Source organism: Nycticebus coucang, chromosome 12, assembly GCF_027406575.1.
Source record: "Nycticebus coucang isolate mNycCou1 chromosome 12, mNycCou1.pri, whole genome shotgun sequence".
Taxonomy (NCBI): Eukaryota; Metazoa; Chordata; class Mammalia; order Primates; family Lorisidae; genus Nycticebus; species Nycticebus coucang.
The window spans coordinates 44,908,482-44,936,433 of NC_069791.1; the positions used below are offsets into that span (position 1 = coordinate 44,908,482).

At 42.2% G+C, this 27,952-nt stretch overlaps 1 protein-coding gene across 1 annotated transcript in view; it reads left to right on the forward strand.

Annotated features, from left to right (window-relative positions):
• The first annotated feature begins 222 nt into the window (after positions 1–222).
• The window catches only part of PLBD1 (phospholipase B domain containing 1), a 66,795-nt gene continuing 39,065 nt past the window's right edge, over positions 223–27,952 (forward strand). Inside the window, exons 1-2 of the mRNA XM_053554456.1 lie at positions 223–826; positions 11,084–11,303. Of these exons, the coding sequence (XP_053410431.1) occupies positions 709–826; positions 11,084–11,303 (338 nt within the window). The 5' untranslated portion in view covers positions 223–708. The remainder of the gene's footprint in view (positions 827–11,083; positions 11,304–27,952) is intronic.

The following is a 27,952-nucleotide window of genomic DNA, read 5'->3' on the forward strand; positions in this document are numbered from 1 at the left end:
GGCATCATTTTTGCCTGCTTCACAATGCCACTTTCAACTGACCCTCCACAGAAATGGGGACCTCACAGGGACTTAGGAGTGTACCCAGTTTCAGCCCTGTCTGAATCACTCTTCAGTACTGGCTCCAGCCAATGAAGAGAGGCAAAGAACCAAAAGTCTTGAGCTGCAACCAATGAACTTGTGTTAAACAGCCCGGGATGGAGGGACACTAATCACCATCACTGCGGGATCACAAGACCTCCCCAAACAGCAAAGACTCGGAGCTGCGTGTAGACAGGGGCATGCATTTCACCCTTGCTCTGGGGGCCTCATCCGCTGCTGCCCACGACTGGCCGACCCTGGAGACAGAGGCTCGTGTGGTTGACGCACACTGATTAGATTCGTTCAAGCCTTGTGCATCGAAACTGCCCAACGTGTAGAGAGCTGCTCGCCGTCTCTCTGCACTTCCCACAAGTGCAGCTGGGGAACTTTCCCAGCCCGGCCCACAGGTTGCTCGAGGGTCAGACCGAAAGGACCCGCCTTTCCCAGACTGGGGCCCAGTAGGTGGAAGGTGGTTCCCAAGGCCTCGTGAAGCTTCCTAGAACAGGCAGGACTAATGCAAGAGGAAATTTAAGGACGGCCTGATCCCTAAGACGCGGAGCCCCAGCTGCCACCGCTGGCCACAGAGGCCGCCTCGCCCGGCCGAGCGGAGGTCGCGACCGCGGAGCGATGGCCAACCGCACCCGGGACAGGCGCCTCGGGCTGCCGCCGCTGCCACCGCTGCTGCTGCTGCTCCTGCTGCCGCCGCCGCTGCTGTTGGTCACCGCGGCTCGGAAGAACCCGCCAGGTGAGCAGCACGCGCGCCCCGGCCACCGCCCGGGTTGGGGACCCCGGGGACCGGCCCTGGGCGCTGCCCGCGCCTCGCTGCGCGCGCTCCCGCCCCAACCCGAGTCTGGCCAAGTTAACTTCCAGCGGTGTCTTGTTTCTGGGTGGACGCCAGTCCTGCTGTGGGGCGGCGATGGCACTTGAGAAGGGCGTGGGGTGTGTTTCTACACGAACGTAAAAAGTTTTGGCCAGAATTTTTGGCCAACAAATCAGTTCACTTCTGCACCGATTCTTGGCCCACAGGGCCTGGGCTGGTCCTATAAACTGCAGCCAAAGGACATCTAAATATATTTAACTAGATCATTGGAAGGTGTGACGCTGGGGGGTGCCCTTTGTTTTTAAATAGTGGCAATGACTTTGGTGTAAGATAATGATTGCAACGTGGTATTGTCAGCTTGCTATGTACCAGGCAGCCTGAGAAAGGGGTTATGTGTTTTGATAAAATGCTCACTATAACCCTAAATATAACACCCATTCTGCAGATGAGAAAATCGAGATTGGGAAGAAGTCAGGAATTTGCATAAAGATAAAGTAAAGACCAAGCTATGATGTCAGGGCATTTGCCTAACTTCTCCCCTCTTGGAAAAGCAGGTTTTTATCCCTACAGGTAATTGATATAAATTTAAGCCTTATGAAAAAAATATTGTTACTTCTATTTCCAATGAGTAAAGCCAAGATTGTTAACTATAGGAACTTAAAAGATTTTAATAGTAACAAGAGAAGATTAATTTTGTTTTATTTCTTAATCCCTTTTCTCTGCTGATCTTGTGCAAGAAAAGGGTGGGGTTTGGGGAAGGTGCTTCTTCTCAAATGTGTGTACTGATCCTTGTCACACCACCTTCCATCAGCAAGGATCTGCAGTCACCAGATTTCAAAGTCTTTGCCCAGTTATCACTCTCTAATCTGAACTCCTTCCTGTCTGTGCACCCACAGGCTCCTGACTCCCGACTTCTCTGCAGGTCTCTTCTTTGCCTGAACTGTGGCCTTAGTGCCTACTTTTAGCTCAGGGACACTGCTCATTCAGACCCGGGACAAGCAGCCAGGGGGTCCCAGAAATGCAAATGACTTTTGCATGTGTCTGGAATGCTGGCTGAAACCTTTCTTCCTTGTCTGTTCTTTTGGACTTTGAGATTACTTTAAATGGGGTGGAGATACTGTTTCCCAAAGATGGAGCACTGTTTATTCAAGATGATCCACCTCATAAGAAACTGCACCTTTAGTGAGTTCCCCACACTGGAAGCTGACTCCATGCCTGGAGGGTCTAGAACCTAGGTAGAAAGTGAGGACATCCTGGGTGCCAAGCAACCTTGACAGCACCATGTCCTGCAGTCTGGAAAAGCTTCTCATCATAGGGCTGAAGGACATCTGGTGATGCCACCTGGACTGTCCCAAACAGATGTGATTTTCGTTTCCTTTCTTCCACCTTTATTAAGCTGTTTTCTGTTGTACTTTTTGGATCTTTATCTTAACCTTCTACCAGTCTGCTGACAACCTGAGACTAGAGAAAAGGGCCTTTGCTACCTCTTGCTTGTCATGTGTTCTCTAAAATACCTGGCTCAGTACTCTGAACCTTACAAGGCACTGCATGCACACTAAAGGGTTTGTGTTTTTATCCCCTTGGAATGAATTTCACATCCACCAATATGCATCTTTGTATCCAAAAACAACTTCTTTAATTGAAAAACAACTTTCTAAAAAGTTGTTTAGAAACAACTTTCTTTCATTTAAAAGACAATTTTTATCACCATGAATTGTAGACATATACAACTTCTTTAATTTTTAATGGTAACATTGTAGTTTCATTATTCCAGCAATGGGCAAAGAACTGCACATTCATCCTAGCCTTACCTTGCAAGCTCTGATAGACTTCAGACATATGATGGTGTTACTTTTATCTTTCCAAACTGAAAAGCCCCAGGTTTGTTTTTAAGAGTCCTTGTGTAATTTTTTCTAAGTGATACGTATAGCAAATCGGGTTGTCACTATGAAAAGCAATGGATTGGCTGCTGAGTGTCTCATAAGGTAACCCATACTTTGGTAAAACTGGTTCAGAATCTGTCCTCAGTCTTGCAGGGGTAAGCTTTAGAAATTCAGTGTTCCCAGCGCTCCACTTGGGATCAAATCCAAGGAAGCTGATTCACCCTGATGAACATGCAGGTCTATTCACCAGACTGTTAATTTTTAGCTAGAAATATATGTCAGGCAGGCCAAGTATTTGTGTGGCCTGGCCCAGGCACATTCTCACTGTGATCAAACTACATGGGATAGATAATATCAGGGGTTCTCAGGTTGAAGGTTTGATTGATCTGTTCGCAGTAGGTACTGGACCCTTGAATCAAGCCAAAATGGTGCCCTTCCACTGGACAGTGCTTGCTTGACATAGCTGCCCCTGATTCTGCCTTGCCCATATTTCCATGGATCCCTGATGCCCATTTATTACTAACAGATTTTCTCTCTGAGTAGGTTAATACTTTTATCTGGTTGTCAAGGAGTTTACAGTCCTGGGAGTTATTCAGTCCCTGTAAGGTGACTTGGCAGACTTATAGTTGGGGCTAATAATCTCAGTTAATATTTTACCTCTGAGGGCATCCTTATTTCCAAATTCACTTGACATAGGGCCTCATAGCTGCTTTATATGCCTATTCACTCTTGGAAGTATAGCATTAGGGGAGCAGCATAGAATTCCAGAAAACCCCCGGAACCCAACTGCCTGTGTTGCCATCTTGAATCCAATACTAACTGTGTGACCTTTAGTCACTTATTGAATTTCTCTGTGCCTCATTTTCTTCATCCATAAAATAAGTATTATAATTGCATCTACCCTGTTTCCCCAAAAATAAGACAGTGTCTTATTTTAAGGTGTGCTCCCAAAGATGCGCTAGGTCTTATTTTCAGGGGACATCTTATCTTTCCTGTAAGTAGGTCTTATTTTCGGAGGATGTCTTATTTTCGAGGAAATCCTGTATATCACAGGATTGTTGTGAGGACCAGCGTCTGTCATACAGTAAATAAATGCTATCTAATTGAGTGGCCATTGGAGTTTCTTAGGAAAGTCATCACGAATGCTTAATAAGACAAGCAGAATGCAGATGGTAATTCCTGTGCTTTGAAGAAATAACTTGTTCTAAAAGCAGGATGTTTCCTTAATCATGGCCCACCATTTCAGGGATTTGAGGCATATACCACCAGCACATTAAGAAAGTGTTTCAAGGGCGGTGCCTGTGGCTCAGTCCGTAAGGTGCCGGCCCCATATACCGAGGGTGGTGGGTTCAAACCCGGCCCCGGCTGAACTGCAACCAAAAAATAGCCGGGTGTTGTGGCGGGCGCCTGTAGTCCCAGCTACTCAGGAGGCTGAGGCAAGAGAATCGCTTAAGCCCAGGAGTTGGAGGTTGCTGTGAGCTGTATGATGCCATGGCACTCTACCGAAGGCCATAAAGTGAAACTCTGTCTCTACAAAAAAAAAAAAAAAGAAGAAAGTGTTTCAAAAACCAGAGAGCAAGGCCAGGCGTGGTGGCCCACACCTATAATCCCAGCATCCGGGAGGCTGAGGCAGGTGGATCACTTGAGCTTAGGAGTTTGAGATCAGCTTGAGCAAGAGTGAGACCACATCTCTAAAAATAGCCAGGCATTGTGGCAGGCATCTATAGTCCCAACTTTGTAGGAGGCTGAGGCAAGAGGATCTCTTGAGCCCATGAGTTTGACATTCCTGTGAGCTATGATGCCACAGTACTCTACCAAGGGTGACAAAGTGAACTCTGCCTCCGAACAACAACAACAAAAATGAGCAGTGTCCTAGGTTGCTTTCCTCAGTTGTTAATATAACTGACTGACTGATTATTTTTTCCTAAGTGAATTTTTTTTTCACTATGCCTGCTTTAGAATTTCCCCACTTGGGTGGTGCCTGTGGCTCAAAGGAGTAGGGCGCCGGCCTCATATGCCGGAGGTGGCGGGTTCAAACCCAGCCCCAGCCAAAAACTGCAATAAATAAATAAATAAATAAGTAAATAGAATTTCCCCACTCTTTACTTTCTTTCAGAGCCTTGCCAAATCTTCCTGTCTCTCATCCCCCGTTGCTTTGGTGTTTGAGATCCAGAAGAAGCTAGTGCTCTGTGTAAACTCCAACACTTGGTTGTGTTCTCCCTTTATTGGTTAAAAAAAAAAAAAAGTACACAAGTTCCAGAACAATTCCTAGATGTCCCATTTATCTTTATTATTAAACTTCATTTCATGGCCTTTCTGGAAGAATTTATCTGAGAGCAAATATCAAAATCTTCCTCTAGAAGAAAATGAAAAAAAAGAATCATCCTCCTTTAGTGTTTACATTCAGGTAGAACAATTTTTGTTAAAAAAAAAAATTCATGGTGATTTATTTTTATAACATATAAACTATGAAACATGTGAACTTTGTCTTGGAAGTTTGCGCTGATAAGCAGAACAGAAATTTTTGTTGGATTCCAAATGATAAAGCTAGCTATTTCATTAGCTATTGAAACAGCAAAAAGCAAAGAGGTAGCAGCACTAATCATGGCAAGAATCTCAGAAGATTTATTTTAAGTTTTTATTTTTATACATTTAAATCTTTTTAAAGTGTAAATTTTATCTTTCTTTAATGGAATAGATTCCAGTTGCTCCTATAACTTACATTTCAGAATCTTTTGAGGATTTAGCTTTAAAATATGACTAGAAAATTTATTAACAATGTTATCATGTAGCTTCTTTGTACTATTACAAAACAGGAATTTACTTAATGTGGCAAAAAATGAAATAGAGGTAGTGAAATTATAAGGAAATTTTAGTCTAGAACTCGAAACACTGTGTCTACACAATTAACAAACATCATGTTGCAATCTTCCTAGAGAAATTTGTGGATGTCTCCTGACAGAGAGATTGGAAAACAGAATGAGCAAAGCACTGAAAGAGACAGGCTTCCTCTGAAGTTGGTCCATTGCCTTGCACATACAGTAATGATTTTGGCATAAGGAAGTGTCAATTTACTCAAACCAGTGTCATTCTGTTTGAGGTCATTTACGAACCTAAGATACCAAAGTTCTAATTTATCATTAGAAATCAAGAATTAGTATACTATGAACTTGATTGTTACAAGTCTGTCACACCTTCCTAGCCAGTGTGAAAGTTTGGAATTTAGGTGGGCCACATACTCCACAAAGCATTGTGCTAGCTCCTAGAGAATGGATATGGTAATACAAGATGTCACACCTCCCATTCTCAAGGAGCTTATAATTAAATTTAATGGACCAAATATACAAAAATGTATAACTATTATAATAAGTGATCTAGATGAGGATTGAGCCATGAGCGTCAAACCAAAATGGGGCAAAGTTGATTTTCTGCTGATAAAACTTTTGGCAGGAACTCTGATTTCAGCTGGTATGTTTCAAGGGGGGAAGGAATGAGGTTATTCCACAACTAAGCAAATCTTTAGCATTTTTCTGATTAGTATTTTGTTGCCTTGAAGCTGTTTTTTAAAACGGTGTCCCTTTCTAGTTAGCTAATGTGTCAGGTATACTATTCATCCAACCTTACATCCTCTCAACCTGCCTTTGATTCTAGCTTCATGCAGGTGTGACCTGAGGTGACTCAGCCTTACTCCAGAGCTCTTGCTTTCCACTTGGGCACGTCTCTGAAATCATAACCACTTAGAACTGGGGCACATGCAGAACTGAGAATGAGGGAGTTCATGGGTTCATCGGGCAACTGTTGACCTACGCAGGATAGGAGCAGACGAGTATATGCTCCTCCTCCCACACCGGGAAGATTTCTGAGGTTTGTTCTACACACTTCTTCAGAGGGTCCCAGTGGGGTCAACCCTGGTGTCCACTATGGAAACCAGCTCAGAATGCACCCTTGAATTGGCTTTCCCAGTTTCCCCCTTTCTGTATCCCTCACCTCCTGTTCCCAGGGAGCACTTGACAAAATAATCCTCCTTTAAGACTTAGGCTCTGATCCCTAAAGAGAGCCACAGTTAAAACACCTACTTATAATTGTGTTTTCTGGAGAATATTTAGCTCATGAATTAGTTCTTTCCTTAAAAAAATACCAAAAACCAGATTATCAATTTGCTAAGAGCCCGAAAAACTTTCAAAGAAGGGCAATGCCAAGGTCCACAGAGAGACTAGCTCAGTGGACATAAAGAGAAACACAACGTAAGGATCAGAATCAGTGACTTATTAGCTAACCTCAATCTGAATAGATTGTTTCAATTATAATTTTTTTCTCTTTCTCTTGTTCTCTCTCTGACTTACTGAATATAGTAGGCAAACATCGCATTGCTCAAGGTTGAAAACTGCATATTCTTTTATAAATGAGGTGTCAGGAAAATTAGGTTCCAAATATGGGAGAGATTGATTTAAGCCACTTTAAGAGTATTTTATAAATTCCCTTTTTTCTAAAAATAGGATTAGGAATTTCTTTCAACTGAAAACAATGAACTCATAGAAAATAATAGTAAGAGTGCACAAGGATATAAAAGAAATTCAATTTGGGTGTTTGGTCTTTTGCATAAAGAGAAATATAACAATGATAGAGTGCCTTCCATCTTTGTTTATAAAAGAAAAATAGTCTGATTTTATTCCCATTCATCCAACAAATATTTATCAAGTACATTGATTTTGAGGACATAAAATGTTAAAAATGTTTAAATCTGATTTTTTATTTTCACAACTCTAAAGAAAATGTCAACAAATGGCACTTGCTCCTTGTTCTGGGTGGACTTAAGCTGAGAATCCGAATCATCCTGTAGGCCTCTTACGCAAACTTGAAAACAATTACTTGAGTTATTTCAGATGAGAATTAAAGGACTTAAGCAAATCAGAAAGTAATACGGATTTCACCAGAGAGAGTTGAAACATGGAAAAAACATTGAGGAATGGAGGACGTTGTTAGAGGTGGAGTGACAGCTCAGATTTTGGCTTCATTCTCAAAGCACATGCTAAACTGTCAGTAGCCAATTTTTATCATTGAATTCTCTTGAGGACTGGATAAAGGTGTTTTCATGCATGGAGGTACACAAAGGTCAAAAAGTACATATTTGTAGAAGTTCAATTTTGTGGTCAGGAAATTGGGTAGTGTTAGGAACAGTGCAAACACAGCACTGGTATATAGGACTTAGATTGCTTGAGCAAGCCCAAATTTATAGCAAAAGGGGGTTGCTAGAGTGGAAAGGGGATGGGGGAAGGAAGACCAGAGTGTTTGGCATGTAAAATGCCAAGGTTTTGGAGAAGGAGACAAAGCTGAGATCATGCTTTGTGGCCAGAACTAAAAGAGAAGTGCATGAGCCTTACCCATTTTTTTTTTTTTTCCTTTTATGGTTCCTGTTTATGACCCTCCCCCTCCAGCTCTTTGTGGCTACTTTTTATCCAGCCAGCCATGCTTCTCCATTTCCCACAGGGCTCACTGGAGGTGAGGGGGGAAGGGAAGGTGTGGGAAAAGCTGAGGAAGGGCTCAGACCTTTGGGAGGGGAAGTTTCTACGGATGATGCCCACACTTGTCAAATTGGGGCCAATTGGTTTCATTAACAATTAAACAATTATCTGTCACCAGAAGTTTATTGGTAAAGTATTCACCACCTCCCTATGCTTATTAACGTCACTACTTCCACTTAACCACGATTAAAGACAGCCTGTCATTATGGTCATGATTTTACTCAGAAGTAAGTTGACTTAGACTTGTGCAGGATCATTCTTTAAGGCTTGTAATCAGGATTACTTTCAAAGCCTAAACAAGTCTGAGCGTGTCACTGAACCCCCTGAGTCAAGGTGCTATGATGCTATAGTGTTAAGATTACACTGGTAGGGATTTTTTGACAGATAGTCTTAAAATCAAAAAATAAGACTGTTCAGTTTTGAATGTTCCCAACAGATAACCTTATATAAGTATTGCAGCTGAACTTTCTAGTCTATTAACTACTAAAAACTCAGTATGTCTAAAATTAAACTTATACTCCCTCCCAGATTTATGCCCCAACTGCTTCCTTGGTGAATGATACAACATCCATTCACTGAGCCTCAGCCTAGAACCTGAGAGTCATTCTGGCCTCCTCCCTTCTCTTTAATGGCTGACTTGAATGTACCGTCCGTCTTTAACCACAGCGGATTTGCAAGGGTTTCTCAGTGGGAGAAAAATGCTCTATAGACTGTTTCTTTTCTCTATTTCTTATTTCCTTTTTTTCTCTCTCTTCCTTCCTAAGTCTCTCTTCCTTTCACAAATATTTATTCAGTACCTGTTGTGAGCCAGGCACTATACCAAGTGCTGAGAAAAAGTGTCTGGCCCCAAGCAGTTCATAGCTAGGGCAGACATGTAAGTTACAGTACAAGGCGATAAGGCGAATAGAAGATGCCCACACAAGGGACATGGAGCTCATAGAGAAGGTCAAACCTCACAAAAGGGGTGCTGCTTCCTGAGTCCTGAGGTTGCAAGGTGGTTAATAGGAGAGAAAAGTCTCAGGCAGAAGAAAGAGCGTGTGCAAAGTCAGAGATGCTGACCCAGCTTCAGGCGGGTTGAGAGCTGTCTGTCATGGTTTCTGGATCACAAAGTGCAGGGGGTGGTGGTGAGGAAGCTGATTAGGTAGATAGAAACCAGGTCATGAAGGCCAAGACGGTAAGTGAGTAACCCTTTTTTATAGGAAACAGAAGCCATTGATGACTTTCAGAAGGTGAGCTAACAAAACCATGGTTTGCATTTTGGGAAGCTTACTCTGGTAGAGAAGGAAGAATGGATTAAAAATCAGAGGACCCCTAAAAAAGGCCTTTTCTATAGTTAAGGTAATTGTGATACCTAAAGTAGCATAGAAATGTCAGATAAATGGGAAGAGACTGGCTGGGGGAGATACTTAGGAAGTTTTGATTAAACATAAATTGCGAGGGACAGAAAGGAGGGCAGGATGGGAGATCACTGAGTTAGAAGCAGAAGATGGAGGATGCGCAGGGGGAGAATGTGGGTTTCATTTTTGACATTTTGAATCTCAAGTGCTGTGGAATCATCCAGATCATGTCATCCAGTGTGTTGTGGGGAGATAAAGAGGAGTCCCTGAGGAGAATGAGGACAGGAAAACAAAAGGAGGTTCAAGAGAGTGGTGTGTCCCAAATGCCAGGGAAGGAAAGAGCTTTAAACATTAAGGGTCACCAGGGTCTAATGCTTTCAGCAGTTCATGTGACATTAGGACTTGTGGATTTCCTTAGTGACCCAGGCAGAAGCAATGCTGGTGGCCTGAGAAGAGAGGGGGTAGACTGCGACAGGTTAGAGAGAGGCAGAGAGAGGAAGAGGCCATGGGTGCAAGTGCCCTCCTTCCTCCAGAAGATGAGGCCTGGAGCGGGCCTTGTTCACAGTTCTGTCACTGGCACAGTCACTGACACAGCACAGATACCCTGTCAACTTTTTAATAGCTTCATGGAAGGAGTGAGGGGGTCCAACAGTAGCTACTTGGGGCCACAGGATCCAGAGAGCTTCTATAGCTGGGTTTGTTTTTAGCTGTGAGATGGTGGAGCATGTTAACTATACTAAAGGGGAAGGAGCTACTGTAGACAAAGAGAGAGAGTGCTTTGGGGTATAGGAGCAAGAAGATATAGAATGGCACCAAGTTCCTAAAGAGGGCAAGAGGAGTGGGATACAGAGCATGGGGCAAAGGATTGAGATGAAGCTGAAGGACAGATGGATGAGCCCTTCCATTGAGATGAAGATGAAGGACAGATAAGCCAAGATGAGTGCAAAAGTTGCAGGGATGGATCCACAAAATTATCAAGACCTTGAGGAGTCACAGGGGATAGCTTCTACTTTTTTCTGCAAGATAGGAATCTAAAGCCATGTGTGAAAAATTAGGCAGGAGATAAAAGACAAGGAGTCTGAGGATGGTGGGTCCCACTGCTGTGGGGACTCAAGCATTGCTCACTAGGTACAAGAGTCCTGTCCTTGTCTAAATTAAACCTCACCCTCTAAAGGTGAAGCCCAGAGGCCCATCTCTATAATGCTTAATTACAACCCCACATCCAGCCCCTGGATCTTTGTGTTCTGGTCTTCTGCTTTGACAAAGGCCCCAGTTTTTCCCCACTTGGAAGAAGGGCAGACTACAATGGCAGATGTCCCAATTCTAATTGAATGGCAATCTTTAAAAGCAAATGTGTTGGAATTGTCAGTAGAATTTGTCACATAGAAAAAAATGCACAAGCAACACAGCTGAATCTGTCGTTATTCCCTTTTCTTCCAGGAGTCTACTATGCAACTGCCTACTGGATGCCTGCTGAAAAGATAGTAGAAGTCAAAAAAATAATAGACAAGAATGGGGATGCCTATGGCTTCTACAATAACTCCATGAATGCCACAGGCTGGGGCATCCTGGAGATCAGAGCTGGGTATGGTTCTCAAGCCCTGAGCAATGAGATGATCATGTTTGTGGCTGGCGTTTTGGAAGGTTACCTCACTGCCCCGTAAGTATCCCAGTCTTGGTGGAGCAACCACCAGGCAACCCCCAGACTTTCCTTATCCAGCAGTGACTTGTCTTCTGGCTTTAGAGCTGACATTGGAGCTGACAAATAGTTGAGGTCCTATGCATGCGATACAGATGTTATCAGAATTTCATTTGGTCCTATAATCAGTACCTGCCTAGAAGGTATAAACCACACAGGTGTGGCGCTCTTCAATTCTCATGGCACTTAACATTTTAAAATCTTTCCTTCTTAGGAAACTTTTTTGATTTGAGTTGTTTGGTTTAGTTTTTTGAGACAGAGTCTCACTGTATGGTCTGGTGTAGTCTCAAACTCCTGTACCCAAGTAATCCTCTTGCCTCAGCCTCCCAAGTAGCTGGGATTGGAGGTATGTGCCACTGTGCCCATCTTCTCATGAAACTATTTTAAAAGACAATGAAGTTATTTCATCCTTCTAATCATCTGTTGTCTGTTCAATCATCTCAAAACAATACTTCCACGTGGGCAAAGAGATTTTTTCTGAGACAATGTCTTACTCTGTCACCCAGGCTGTACAGTAGCATCATCATAGCTCACAGTAACCTCAAACTCCTGGGCTCATGCGATCTTCCTGCCTCAGCCTCCTGAGCACCTGGGACTACAGTCATGCCCTACCACGCCCAGTTAATTTTTCTACTTTTGTAGAGATGAGGGCTTGCTATATTGATCAAACTGGTCTCGAACTCTTGACCTCAAGTAGTCTTCTTACCTCAGCCTCCTAAAGCCTGAACTTCAAAGATATTTTAAACTGAAATTTTAACTAGTCAGATGTAAATGTTTCTTGTATTTCTACTGTAATTGATTCTGGTGTCCTTGCCTTGTCTTATAAAAATAATAAGGATGTAATTAGTGCTTGTGCAATCAAGATACATGCTTTTCAGAGCAAAGCTCTTTAATGAAAATAAAGTTGCAACTCATTTAATCAAGCCTCATTTCTCCTCTGATGTAAAAAGTGTGTTGATGACTTGGCTTGCTTCCTTTATTCTCTGTGACCTAGATTGTTGACCAAACCTTATTTGGGGTATTACCGCCTTAGTCATAGTAAATGAGGTATTGATCTTAATCTACGTCTGAGGACTAGAGATTGTATCAGAGATATTGAATATCTAGTTACTGGGTTCTGGTTGCTCTTTTTTTTATTCAAACTACAAATTTATGTTTTTATTTCTATACCAAATTTTTGTCACTCTACCATACAGATCTCCTTAACAGCGTATTATCCAGAGATATCTAAAACTTTATTAATGGAATAAGATTTTTTAAATATGCTTTAAACCCTATTACACATGCAAAAATCTGAATTTCTGCAAATCTTCTGTACCTACGGAGTTCTGATTGTGTTATTTAAATTAAGTTACAAGTTTGGAGAAGTAATTCAAAACAACTCTGTGTGCCTATAAATAGATCAGATTAACTCATAAGTGATGTATAGAACCAGCTATTAAGGGAAACTATGTGATTGGAGGGAGCAGCCCTAATCTATGAGAGTGTTCTGAGGAGGGTCATGTCTTCCTGGATATTTCTGTTACTATTACTATTAGAGAGAGCTCACAAAGTTTGAGAGAGCTCACAAAAGTGGCACTTCTGACATTCCTAGGTCTCAGAAAAAAATAAATTTTAATATCTCTAGCAGCCACTTTTGGAGGCAGCTTTATCATTTCACTTTAATTTTTTTATATAAAGCATTGGCCTATTCTCGAATAACTTTATCCACTTACAAAAAGCATTTCTAGAAAAAGAAGCCATTGTATTAATAACTTTTGAAAATACTTCTGTATTAGAGTAAAATTAAATTTCTTAGAAAAAGATGTTTGGCTACTATTTAGTAACTGTTTTCTTGCTTCTTTTACCTTTTTTGCTATGTCCTTTCAAAAGAAAATTTGATACATACATGTCATCCTTTGAAAATTAAAAATAAAACAAACAAACAAAATCCAAACATTTTTTGCAGAGTATGACTCATGCTCTGAGGATTTGAATTCCCATCAGACCAGTAGCAGCAGCCCATGGGCAAATGATGAGGACTGAGAGAGAGAAGGTCTGGTAGTCTCGGTCCACTGCTGGATCCTTAGGGAAAAGTTGGGCCACTCTTGGCAGCACCTCCGCTGCAGAGAACAACTTCAAAAGAGTTCTTTAGCCATCAATATGACAGAGTCTAAGAGAGGGAAGCTCCCTCTTGGAAACAGCCAGAATAGTCAAAGAAGGCTTTGTAGAAGAAGTGAGTTGTGGGTCTGGTGCTTGACAGATGAGAACAATTTGGCTGGGCTGGGGAGAGGGATAAAGTCATTCTGGGCGGGATGTCACAGAACGAAGTACTGACAAAAGGCCCTGAGGGTGAAATGAGTAAGTTGCATTTACAATGAGCAAGGAGTGGAGGCGCCAATTGAACAAGCAGAGGGCCGTGTAAAAGAATAGAGGTCTAGAGGGCTTTGGATAGGGGCCCTTCTCAACAGTCGTCCTATACGCCAAGCATACAGCGCTCAGAGGTTTTTAAAATTTGAAATACAACCTCTCTGTTCATCTCTTGTCGTATGTTTGTGACTGTGGTAATTCCCCCAGCCTTCTCAAGGGTGGACTTCCAGGAGTCTGAGAAGACCTCTGCTCTGCAGAGACTTCTGCAGAGCTCCCTGACCAGGAGAAGGTGCCTGTGAGCAGGAGGGGTAGAGAGGTGCAGTAAAGAACTGAAGGGGGTGTATGCAAAGAAGATTCCAATATTTTTATAAAAGGAGGAGGATTGGAAGGAGAAAAAGAAGGAAAAGAGGGAGGGTGGAGGAGGGAAAGAAGAGAAAAGAGAGGGGGGAAGAATTACAATCAAACTATCTTTAGAAGAGCCTTTTCTGTAGGCTGCTTTTCAGAAGCTGTCATCCTAATGGCATTACTGAAAAGTCAAATATAGGTGGGGGATTTCTTCAGCACCATTTAAAGGTCCTGCTCTGTGCCTAGGCGAAAGCTGGGAAGAGTGGGATGCCCCACTAATGACCAAGCATGCTTAAAATAGCCCCCTGGTGACAGGTTGGGGAAGCAGAGAGGGAGGGAAAGGACTGTCTGTTTCCTTCCTGATATGGCCCAGGCGATGAAGGCTCATTATACATTTCGATGCCCAAGAGTTTATTTTGAAGAAAGGGATATGTTAAATGGACTAGAAAAGCTGGGCTCCCAGGGGCAAGAACTCCAACAGGGGGTCAGAACAGAGGAGATTCTGGAAGGATTTGTAGGATTGGGACTCCCAGAGCAAAGACACCACATGCACAGTGTACACTGTCTCAACCCAGCAGTGAAAGGCAGTGTGGCTCCCTCCAACTAAGCAAGCTATCAAGCAGAAGACCTTCAGATGTCAGCCATATGGAAGCTGTGACCACAGCTTCAGACTAGTAGTGGAGAAGGAATACTGGACACAGGCTGGGTGGTCTTTGTGTCTCAGCTACTCATGAGCAATTGTCTAAGAAGCAATAGCCTCCTCATACACAAACATCATTTATCAACTTAAGACATATCCTGCTGGGGACCGTCACTTGGGGCTGCTCGGCAAGGTTTGATCCTACATACTGAGACACAGCCTTAATGGCATTTGAGCCTAGAGTGGGAATCTGCGTTCCGACCAGATGCCAAAAGAAAGAACTTTTTCTTGTTTTCCGCTTAGCTTGCAAAGTTGCTCCTGTCACACCAAGAGCAGGGAGAAGTTTAGGGCTGCCACCTTTTCCCCACATGACCACATTTGAAAGGTGTTTGCTTATATTTTCCTTCACATTTGTGGGGTGGGGGAGTGTTGAGGATGGACATTGTGGGATGAACAACTGAGATCCTCAGCTGCTCAAATAAAGATGAGTTTGACCACCTAGGAAGACAACCTTCACTCACAGCAACTTATGAAATATTTGAAATATCAAGCATAAACATGCAAGGAAATGTCCTCAAATCTTCAGAAGTAGTTCCTTTTAAGTTGTCAATATTTTTTTTCCTCCTTGAACTTTTTTCACCGCCTAGAAAACAGCTGGGTTCTGGGCCCAGCCCTTTCTAGTTAGATGCTCAAGGTCATCTACCTGTGGCTTCCCCTGAAAAATTATCTCAATGTCTGAAGCAGCCAGACACTGCTGGGGCCACAGCCTGGAGCAAGCCCTGGATAAGTTGAGCAGCTGCTTCTCACTGCCTTGCCTTCCCTCACCCTCTCTTCCTCTCTCTTCTCCTACCATGCCCTTCCCAGAACCACTCGCTGCAGGACGTTGACGTTATCATGGAAACATTCCCGGCTCAGCACCTAAAGCTCAAGCTGCTAAGGCACCAGCCACATAAACCAGAGCTGGCGGGTTCGAATCCAGCCCGGGCCTGCCAAACAACAATGACAACTACAAACAAAAAATAGCCAGGCATTGTGGTGGGCATCTGTAGTCCCAGCTACTTGGGAGACTGAGGCAGAAGAATCACTTAAGCCGAGGAATTGGAGGTTGCTGTGACCTGATGCCACAGCACTCTACCCAGGATGACAGCTTTAAGGCTCTGTCTCAAAAAAAAAAAAAAAAAGAACAAAAAAAAAAGAAACATTCCCCTCAGAAGGTTCCTAGACCCTTGCTGTGATGCCCCTCCCTTCAATTCTCATGGCACTTAACTTTGAGTTAAGAGCTTGTGCAAACACACACGTGCACACAAGGTGCCACAGACTGAGCACAGAGTGGCTTCTGTTACCAGGCCTTTCACACGGTCCCTTCCCAGCATCTCTCAGAATCATGTTTCCTGTGAGCCAGATACCGCGTCTTCCATCTGCACCTGTTGAAAAATTGCAAATCCTCCAAGACCATCTCAGACACTGTCTTCGGGATAAGCTTTTTATGATTTCGTTCCTACCGTATTAGTGTTCCATCTCTCCCCTCTACCATGTGGTAGTGCCTTGAGGACAGGCTCCCTATCTTACTCCTCCTTAAACATTCCAGATATCTGGCCCAGTGCTTTGTCCCCAGCAGTTACTTAACTACATACTTATTAGGTTTAATGGAATCTCTTTTTCCAGTTCTATTAGAGATGAATATAAGGCAATATGCTCATAGCACCTTGGCCAAATTAGAGCTTCTTCCTCTGTTTTTTAACTCCATGTTTGGCTCCCTAAGAGTTGCAAATTTAGTTTCTGATGTTTCACTAATGATACAAAAGCTGAAAAATAGTCATGGATTGGTTTTTTTTCTTTCTTTCTTTATGGATTGGTTTTTAATAAAACGAGGTACAAAGACTTTCTAGCAAGAATGGTGATGAGGGTGTGGAGACCTGGTCTGCTCCAGTCTTTAATGAAGTGGCCAGTGTTTTGGGTTGCTGAGCAGCTGCTGAAACTTTCTCCTCTGGAATTACACAGTCTGAATTAGTTGACTTGATGCAACAAACACTTGTTTTGCTATTCTGTTTTTTTTTTTTTTTTGTAGAGACAGAGTCTCACTTTATGGCCCTCGATAGAGTGCCGTGGCCTCACACAGCTCACAGCAACCTCCAACTCCTGGGCTTAAGCGATTCTCTTGCCTCAGCCTCCCGAGTAGCTGGGACTACAGGCGCCCGCCACAACGCCCGGCTATTTTTTTTTTTTTTTTTGGTTGCAGTTTGGCCGGGGCTGGGCTTGAACCCGCCACCCTCGGCATATGGGGCCGGCGCCTTACTGACTGAGCCACAGGTGCCGCCCTTGTTTTGCTATTTTATGTAGAGCTCTGAAGATAGAAAGTTAGGGGCGAGTGTTAGTTCCTGAGTACATTCTTCAAAGGGGACTCCTTTTAGTGTGTTGAGACAACAGTTGCTAAGACTATGATGGAAAGAGGTTCTGGCAAGAACTATGACAGAATAAGAGAGAGTAGTCAAAACTTTGTATCTCTGGACCGGGTGTGGTGGTTCACACTTGCAATCCTAGCACTCTGCGAGGCCGAGGCGGGTGGATTGCCTGAGCTCAAGAGTTTGAGATCAGCCTGAGCCAGAGTGATACCTCCTCTCTAAAAATAGCCAGGCTTTGTGACAGGTTCCTGTAGTCCCAGCTGCTCGGGAGGCTGAGGCAAGAGGATCGCTTGAGCCCAGGAGTTTGAGGTTTGGGCTGCCACCAAAAAATACCTCAAGAATCTCTTCCACACTCCCAACTGGCTCCTTTTAATGTTAGAAACTGAATATGCTTCCAAAGCAAAGATAAGTAAGACACAGCCTCACCCTCAAAAATATCAAATGACCTATCAGCTGGTAATTTTTTGGAACTTAAAATGGACCCCAGAATAATGATGATATGGTTGATAATGATGATGATGATAACTAGCATTTATGTAGCATTTACAATATACCAGATATTGTTCAAAGCATCTGACATAAGTTATTTAATTCACAACACTGTGAGGTATGTATCTATTATTCTCACAATATAATGTGAAAATTTGGGCACAGAGAAGTAACTAGCTGAAAGTCACAAAGCTGGTAAGTAGGAGTCAGGATCAGAATCCAAGCTGTCTAGGTACAGAGCTTGTACAAACACAGACACGCACACACGGATTCATCACTATGGGGAACACTAAAGGACCCCAATAAGGTCTCTGATGCAGGAAGTCCAAACAGTTTGGAGAGAGTAGAACAAAGTATACGACAGGTGTTAAAGGATGGAGTACTGACATACTGCAAAAAGATTCAGGAAAAGATGGATGTACATGTATCTTCATGATGTGTGTCAAAGATGTGAAGGTGAGCAAAGCCCCAGCCAACTGGGGAGGAAAGTCACTGGCTTTACACACCAGGGGTGCTGAAATGAAACCTAACATTATCTGTGAAGCAGAAGCTAGCATTGTCTCTGTTTGATGAGAATTTGGAGGCATGGAGAAGTTAGAACTCTTGCTTTCTGTCATCTAGATGACATCTCTACCTAGATGAAGCAGAGAGTCAAGCTTTGAATTCAGAATTCAAAGCCTATGTTCTTTAATGTCATGCTATATTGCTCCATCACATGAAAGCATAGGGGATGAGGTCCAGAGATAAGAGAAGGGCCTCAGGGAGATGCGAGTGGGCTGTGTTCTTCAGAGCATGGAAGGCTCGACTGAGGGCTATACTTTTCACACCAGGAAGGAGGTTTGTCTTCCCCTGCACTGAATGTCAGAATCAGAAGAGCTAGTTTCCACAAAAACAAATTTTCAATAATTCCGGCTCAATTACCCTCCTATATTTCTATGCATCTTAAGTACTCTAATGTCGCTGTCCTCAGCGATCACCCCCAAGTCAGGATCAATGTGCCTCTGTTTCAGGATTTCTCCACCTTGGCGCTATTGACATTTTGGTTTAGATTAGCTTTTGTTGTGGGAAGTTGTCCTGGACATTGTAGGTTCTTCAGTGAGATCTTTGGCCTTGCACTAGGCACCAGTTGCTGTGGCCTTCACCCACTGTGCACCAGTCCCCAATTCAGTATGACAATGTCTCCAGAAATGCCCCTAAAGAGCAAACTCTCACCAGTTGGAAGCCACTGCTCTATCTTGAAAAAGACTGAAAAACTCTGAGGGATCTGGAACTTTGGATGGCGCTAGGTAAAGTGCAGTGATAGAGACTTGGAGTAAAAAGTACGAATTTTTTTCTTTCCTTATTTGGATGGGCATTATAAATCAACAGCCCACAAATTTTTTTTGGAAAAATTTTTTTATTTTCCCATAACTCATTTTAATAGTGCATTCCTCTTCATGGCTAAAGATATTAGAATAGTTATTTCTACAGAAAAAGTGTCATGTACCATTTTAACTGAGTCAACTCAGAGTGAATGCTCCACCCTTCCTCAGACCGCTTTTCCCCAGAATGGGCCAGTGTTACCTAGGGATTTTGAGGTAGGGGAGACGTTTAATAAGTGGTGTCTTGTGTCTTCCTCTGGCATCTACCAAAGTGGAAAAATCTCATTTAGTCTTTGGCTTGGGTGTTTCCCCATCAGACATCTCATGAGATGTACATGACCTCCTTGGTTTCCCACTCTATAATCATTGCCACCTGAGGCTGCAGTATTCCTCACAAGTGTAAGTCCCCTGCCTCCAGCAAGTTCATGGGCAATTGGTACGTACTGACTCTACACTAGGCCACACAAGAAACATTTGTTGCTCCCTGAAATTTGTGGAAGCATGTAGGGGTGTTACATTGGCTTATGAGCTCAGAGAGTCCAGGCTCCTTCACTGTCCCAGGCACTGTGGAAAGGGAAACTATAGGGTGTTGCCCCCCTGAACAAGTAACTCAAATCATCAAACCCACCTGGGTTCTCTGTATTTCACTCACCTGAAGTATGAGGTGAGGGCAGAGGGTCACTTCCTTGTCATATCTGTATAGCTTTAGTTCTGTCCTCACATTTTTAGAGGTGACAGAAAAGGAAAAGTGACCAAATGAGAGAAAAGGTATATGGTGGCATAAAAATATGTAAACAAGGCTTGGCGCCTGTAGCTCAAGTGGCTAGGGCGCCAGCCACATACACCAGAGCTGTGGGCCTGCCAAACAACAATGACAACTACAACCAAAAAATAGCCTACCAGCTACTTGGGAGGCTGCGGCAAGAGAATCGCTTGAGCCTAAGAGTTTGAGGTTGCTGTGAGCTGTGACGCCACAGCACTCTACCTAGGTAGACATTGTGAGACTCTGTCTCAAAAAAAAAAAAATGTAAAGAAAAGCTAAATGCAACGATTCACTTTAATACACACACACATATATAAATACTTTGAAGGGAAAATTCTCATGAAGTAAAGTCTGTTTAATTCAAGGACTATAAAATAAAAAGATTTCAAAGAATTTTAATGTTTATCTGACAATAAAACTCTATTCTCAGTTTATTGGTTTCATTTCTGAAAACTACTAGATAAAGGATATCTAAAGTGCCAGAGTATAGGGACCTGAATTCCCATTTTTAGAATCTATAACAGCTTCTAATTCTGAACTCCCTAAATCAGTAAAAAGTATCAAATAAAAATCAGAATGAGAACTTTAGGTGAACATTTAGTTCGAAGGGTGCAGAGGGCCCACACTTTGATATACCCACTGCTCTAAACTTAAAGCAAAAGATAGATAAAATATACAGAAAGAAATCCCAGACATAACTAGGTCCCAAAATAAGATTAAACATCTTTTGAACCAGAAATGGAACAGAAAACAAAATGATAAGATATGGGTCTTCTGGTCCTTGCCTGAAGCAGGCAGAGGCAGCTACCTGCTGCCTCTAAGTCTACTCTAAGTGAGCTGAGCCAGGCTGGGAACTAGAAGTAGCCTTATTGCTTTTAACAACAGTAGAACCTCCATAGCTGACCACCTCCCTACACTGACCACCTCATTAAGTTGACCTACTTTCCATAGGTTGGACATGCACCACATGTACATATTAGTACAGTAGGCCTAGTTCCTTATGTTGATCCCTCCATATGTTGACCAGTTTATTACAGTCCCTTGGGTGATCAACATACAGAGGTTCTACTATAGTATTTATAGAATAGGAGGTCACAGAATAACGTCTGTTTATAGCCTACAGATTTATAAGAAAGTATGAGCTTGGGGTGAGGGGTGGCACCCAGAAACCAAATTATCCACAAGTTATCCAACTGTTTAGTAACAGTTATAGATATACATACGATGTGTCATAAGACAAAAATCCTCAAAAGGATGTATAAGATGTGGTTCTCAGGACTCACAGGGAGGCACTTGGACAGGGAACAAGAGGGCAGGGCCAGAAGATAAATAAAAATGCCTGCACACCAAAGTTCCAAAATACACAATGAAATTGAAAGATAGTCACCAAAATCAATAATCAAAACATGAATATACTCCAGGTTAAATGTACAGAATGGTTTACCAAAGACTTTAAATTTGCTTAGGGTACCTTAAGTTATAAATGAAAGAAAAGTTAATGGGGAATTTATGAACCAGAGGAAAAGAGACAAGCAGATATTTTAAGAGAACCTGTCAGAAATATTATAAAATTATTCAAATTAACTTATAAGAAGCTAAATTATAGCTTTCACATGAAGGCTATAACCCAACTATAGCACAAGACTATGAGGAAAGGGCCAAGGAAGGGGAAGGGAGGGGGGAAGTTAGGGTGGAGGGAGGGTAATGGGTGGGGCCACACCTATTGTGCATCTTAGAATGGGTACAGGCGAAACTTACTAAAGGCAGAATACAAATGTCTACATATAGTAACTAAGAAAATGCCATGAAGGCTACGTTGAACGGTTTGATGAGAATACTTCAAATTGTATATGAAACCAGCACATTGTACCCTTTGATTGCACTAATGTACACAGCTATGATTTAACAATAAAAAAAATAAAAATAAATTACATTAAAAAAAAAAAAAAAAAGAAACCCACTTGGAACTGCAGGCCAACTTGAATCTATATCTCCAAGGCTGCAGTCCTCACACTTGGCCCAAATAAATTCTCTACTTGTATTAAAAAAAAAAAAAAAAAAAAAAAGAAAGAAATTAACTTATAAAAATCTCAATAAATAAACCAACTCCAGACTGGACACAATCCAAGAAAAAATTCTGAATCAGATATTAGTTATTAAGAAATTTACATAATACATAACTCAAAGAGATAAAGGGATAAAAATATTAAAAGAGGTGTTATTAGACTCGCAGTTAGACTGAGAAACTTCAACATAGGTCTATTAGGGGCCCTAGAAAAAGTGACTAGAGAGGGGTGCAAATAACCAATAAATGCAATAAATGACAGAGTAATGTCTGAGAATTTATCAAAATTGAAAAAAGACTAAGGATCCTTAGTTGGAAGATAGTGCCTATTAAATTGCTATAATAGAGAGGGGGCAAGATGGCCAACTAGAAGTACCTTTCCATAGAGGCTTCCATCCAGAAGGAGAGATAAAGTATAGCAGTTTCTCAAGAAAGCAGATAGTTTGGAACTGAGCTAGGAGAGATGATTGAGGAATGCACATCACCCCTGCAGAGGCCAGCTGTGACCCCAAGGAAACAAACTATAGGTACAAAACCCATGGCCAAGCAGACGTGAGTCCCCTCCCCCATGAAAACGGTTTACAGTGAACTTCCTACAAACAAGTGAGCAGAGTTCAGATCTCTTATTTTATCTCACCGGAGAGACCTGCTAAAAACCAGATCTCCTTCCCCGGAGAGATCCCACTTGTGAACCTAGGCATTCTCCCGCCTGGCATAAAACTGAACATATACCCACAATTCTGAACTCCCAGCCCACCCCTCAACCCCTACCCCTCCATCTGGAAGCCTGTTCCCTGTGGAGTCCAGATTGTTGGGCAAGTTCTTGAGAGGTATGGGCATGGCATAGGCTGCTGCAGTTCTGTGCTAAAACAGCTGCACCACCGTAAAGTGGGGATTGAAGAGCCAGGGAGCCAAGCGGGAGCCAAAAGGCATAAATAAAAATGCCTGCACACCAAATGTGGCCCACAGCAGAGCACGTGGCGGTGGCAATGGGGCTCACACCCCATTGTATTTTGGAGAAACACTTCCTGTTTCTCTTGGCAACCAGAGGGAGCCGGGCCTCTACTCCAGGGCAGCCTTGGGTGGAGCAGAACTAGGACAAAAACACAGACTCCATGAACGAGGGGTATGCCTGTGGTAGTACCTGCCCATGGAGGGGTGGGCGGGACTGAGGCGAGACTAGCGCAAGCAGGCAGTGACAAGCACTCACCTAGGGCGGGGCTGAGGCAGAGTCCCACTTTTGTGGACTCAAAAGTATTCCCAGCCACCGTGGAGCATAGCCAGGACAGAGTCACAAACTCCACTAGAATACGCATGACAGCAGCACCAGCCCGGGGCAGGCCTGGGATAGAGACGCACCCCCTCTCTGAGCTCTAATTACACCTGGCCCACTGCAGAGTTCAGTAGAGACAGAGATGTGAACTTTGGAAGAATACAAGCGTGGCACCACCAGCCTGGGGTGGAGAAGTTGTTGAACACTAGAGGGAGCCAGGGAGCTGGGCTTCAAGCCCACGGGGTTGCTCTGGTGGTAGACTTAACTCGGAGGAGGCACTGATCTCCCTTGTCTCAGGCAGGCCCTTATCCCTATTGCTTCTACCAATTGAAGAGAGCCAGGCCATAGCCCTGTGGAGCTACCAGTGGTGGGGTGAGAAAGTGGCATAGGGCGGGGAAAGAGGCACCAATTCCTCTGGCCTGACTGTAGGCCTGGGTGAACCTTCCCATCCTCTTGAACCAAACTCTAGCGTCTTGAGTTTCTGGATCCCAGCTGCCTGTGAAACCCTACCGCCAGGTTGCTAGTCACCCGGGGAACTCTTGCAATTGAGCAGTGATTTGTACTACCCAGGATAATTACTTTTGGAACTATCAACTTGGGAAGTCCACCCGGGGACCCTCCAAGTTGAACCAAGGTTGTGTTGAACTGGGTGGGACTGACTCCTCCTGCAGTAGGTGCTGGGGAGGGGTGGGGATCTCAGTTTCCTGTGTATCTCCCTAGCTGAGATTTTATCCTTATCTTGTTACTCAATAGGATCAGATAGAGGCTGGCTGATTACAAGTCAGAACCAGCTAGCCCTGACACACCAATTTGGTTCTTAGAGTCTCTAGCTGCAGGTTTGAAAGGGACCTTTGTAAAGCTGTAAGGAAAAAGCCACAATCACTAATCCCTGCTCTTTGGTAAAGGGATAGTTAACTACATTTCTAGAACCCTCCAATTCAATTGGATCTTCCAGTTTTAATACCCAAACTACAGAAATTAAGCATGGGGTGGAACCAGAGGAAGAACTCTGGGAACATAAATAATCAGAGCAAATCAACTCCCCCCAGAGAAAGATAAAAGGGATACGTTAGAAGATGCCATTCATAAACAAATGGCTGAAATGTCAGAAATAGAATTCAGAATATGGATGGCAAATAAGATGAATAAATTGGAGGAAAAGATGGATATTAAAATTCAAAAAGTTGTACAAAAGTTGTCTCAAGAAGTAAATGAATTCAAAGACAAATTTACCAAGGATATGGACTGAATGAGAAAACAGCAGAGCTCAGTGAAATGAAAAAATTATTCAAGCAGCTCTGAAATTCAGTAGACTACCTCCGTAATAGAGTGGAGCAGGCAGAAGAAAGGATTTCTGAAATCGAAGACAAAACTTTTGAACATGCCCAAAAGTTCAAAGAGGCAGAAAGATGGAGAGCAAAAATTGATCTTTCCCTGAGAGAGATGTGGCACCACTCCAAAAGATCAAACAGGAATTTCTGAAGGAGAAGAGGATGGTCCTAAAAGCACAGATGCTTTACTCCAAGAGATTATGGAGGACAATTTCTCAAGCATTGCAAGGGATATTAAAATTCAGATAACAGACAGTTTCAGCACCCCAGCGTGACTCACTCCAAATAAAGCGTCTCCTAGGCACACTGTAATTAACTTTGCCAAAGTTAAGGCAAAGGAGAAAATTCTGCAAGCACTCAGACATAAGAAATGCATTACTTACAAAGGGAGAAATATCAAAATGACTGCCGATCTCTCAAGTGAAACCTTCCAAGTCAGAAGAAGTTGGTCTTGGACCTTCAATCTGCTAACACATAATAAACTTCCAGCCCAGTATCCTGTATCCAGCTAAAAAACTAAGCTTCATCTATGATAGAGAAATCAAATACTTTAATGACATACAGATGTTGAAGAAATTTGCCACAACTAAACCAGCTCTCCAGGATATTCTCAGTCTCATCCTCCATAATGACCAGCAGAATGGTCCACAGACATTCTTACCCAGAAACTCACCCAGAATCTTTTGAACTAAACCTAACTTCCATAGTAGGGTAAAGACTAAAAGGTGAAGGGATGGATGTCTATAATTCAGGCTAATGGAAATCAGAAAAAAGCAGGTGTTGCAATTTTATTCACAGATACAATAGGCTTTAAACCAACAATGGTAAAGAAAGATAATGATGGTCGGTCACCTCATATTTGTCAATGGAAACACCCAACATCAAGAGATTTCAATTATTACGGTAACATTTATGCACCTAACCAGAATGCTCCTCAATTTATAAAGGAGACCCTAACAGACACGAAAAATTTAATATCTTTCTGCACCCTAATAGTCGGAGATTTTAACACCCCTTTGGCAGTTTTGGATAGATCCTCTAAGATTAAACTAAGTAAAGATATTTTGGACTTAAACCTGACCACAGAACAACTTAACAGACATCTACAGAACATTTCATCCTAATAAAACTGAACACACATTCTTCTCATCAGCCCATGGAACATACTCCAAAAATGATCACATCTTAGGTCACAAGTCTAACCTCAGAAATTTAAAAGAATAGAAATTATTCCCTTGGATCATCAAGGAATTAAAGTTGAACTCAGCAACAACAGGAATCTTTATACTCATACAAAGTCTTGGAAGCTAGATAACCTTATGCTGAATGATAGCTGGGTCATAGAAGGGATTAAGAAGGAAATTACCAAATTTTTGGAACAAAACAACAATGAATACACAAATTATCAGAACCTATGGGATAAAGCAAAGGCCGTCCTAAGAGGGAAATTTATAGTGTTGCAAGCCTTCCTCAAGAGAATGGAAAGAGAGGAAGTCAACAACTTAATGGGACATCTCAAGCAACTGGAAAAGGAACAACATTCCAACCCCAAACCCAGCAGAAGAAAAGAAATAACCAAAATTAGAGCAGAATCAAATGAATTAAAAACAAAAGAATTATTCAAAAGATCAATGAATCAAAAAGTTGGTTCTTTGAAAAGATTAATAAAATTGATAAATTTTTGGCTAACCTAACCAGAAATAGAAGGGTAAAATCCCTAGTATCATCAATCAGAAATGATAAAGGTGAAATAACAGCAGATACCTCAGAAATTCAAAAAATCCTTAATGAATGCTATAAAAAAACTCTATTCTCAGAAATATGAAATCTGGAGGAAATAGACCAATACCTGTAAAGTTGCCACCTTCCTAAACTCAGCCAAAAAAAAAATGGAAATGTTGAATAGACCTACATCAAGTACTGAAATAGTATCAATTATACGAAATCTCCCAAAAAAGAAAAGTTCTGGACCAGATGGTTTCACTTCAGAATGCTACCAAACCATTAAAGAGGAACTAGTACCTATATTACATAACCTTTCCCAAAACATAGAAAAAGAAGGAATACTCCCCCAACACATTTATGAAGCAAATATCAGCCTGATCCCCAAACCAGGAAAAAGACACAACAAGGAAAAAAATTATAGACCAATTTCTTGAATGAATATAGATGCAAAAATGTTTAGTAAGATCCTAACAAACAGAATCTGACAACACATAAAACAAATTATATACCATGACCAAGTTTGTTTTATTGCAGGGTTTCATTGTTGGTTCAACATACATAAATCTATTAATATAATACACCACATAAACAAAACAAAAAACAAAGATCATTTGATTCTCTCAATTGATGCAGAAAAAGCTTTTGATAATATCCAGCATCCTTTCATGATTAGAACACTTAAGAAAATAGGTATAAAAGGGACATTTCTTAAACTGATAAAGACCGTCTACAGCAAACCCACAGCCAATATCATATTGAATGGAGTAAAATTGAAGACATTTCACCACAGATTAGGAACCAGGCAAGGTTGCCCATTGTCTCCACTGTTATTTAACATTATAATGAAAGCCTTAGTCATTGCAATCAGGCAAGAGAAGGTGATCAAGGGTATACAAATAGGGTCAGAGGAGATCAAAGTTTCACTCTTCTCAGATGATAAACGTCCATACCACCCAAAGCAATATATAATTTTAATGCAATCCCTATTAAAGCACCACTGTCATACTTTAAGGATCTCAAAAAAAAAAAATACTTCATTTTATATGGAACCAGAAAAAACCTCAATTAGCCAAGACATTACTCAGAAATAAAAACAAAGCAGGAGGAATCATGCTACCAGACCTCAGACTATACTATAAATCTGTAGTTATCAAAACAGTATGGTACTGGCACAAAAACAGAGAGGTAGATGTATGGAACAGAATAGAGAACCAAGAGATAAATCCAGCTACTTATTGTCATCTGATCTTTAACATTCAGTGGGAGAAAGACTCGCCCACCTTTTTTTTTTTTTTAGAGACAGAGTCTTACTTTGTTGCCCTCAGTAGAGTGCCATGGAGTCACAGCTCACAGCAACCTCCAGTTCTTAGGCTTAGGCAATTATCTTACCCCAGCCTTCTGTAGCTGGGACTACAGGCACCCACCACAATGCCTGGCTATGTTTTTGTTGCAGTTTGGCCAGGGCTGGGTTCGAACCCACCACTCTTGGTATATGGGGCTGGCACCCTACCCAGTTAGCCACAGGCACTGACCAGAAAGACTCCCTATTTAACACATGGTGGGTGAACTGGCTGGTGATCTGTAGAAAACCGAAACTAGACCCCTACCTTTTACCACTAACAAAAATTGACTCTCACTGGATAAAAGACTTAAACCTAAGACATCAAACTATAAAGATACTTGAAGAGAGTGCAGGGGAAACTCTTAAAGAAATTGGCCTAGGAGAATACTTTATGAGGAGGACCCACCTGGGCAATTGAAGCAACACCAAAAATACATTACTGGAATCTGGTCAAACTAAAAATCTTCTGCACTGCCAAGAACACAGTAAGTAAAGTAAGCAGACAGCCCTCAGAATGGGAGAAGA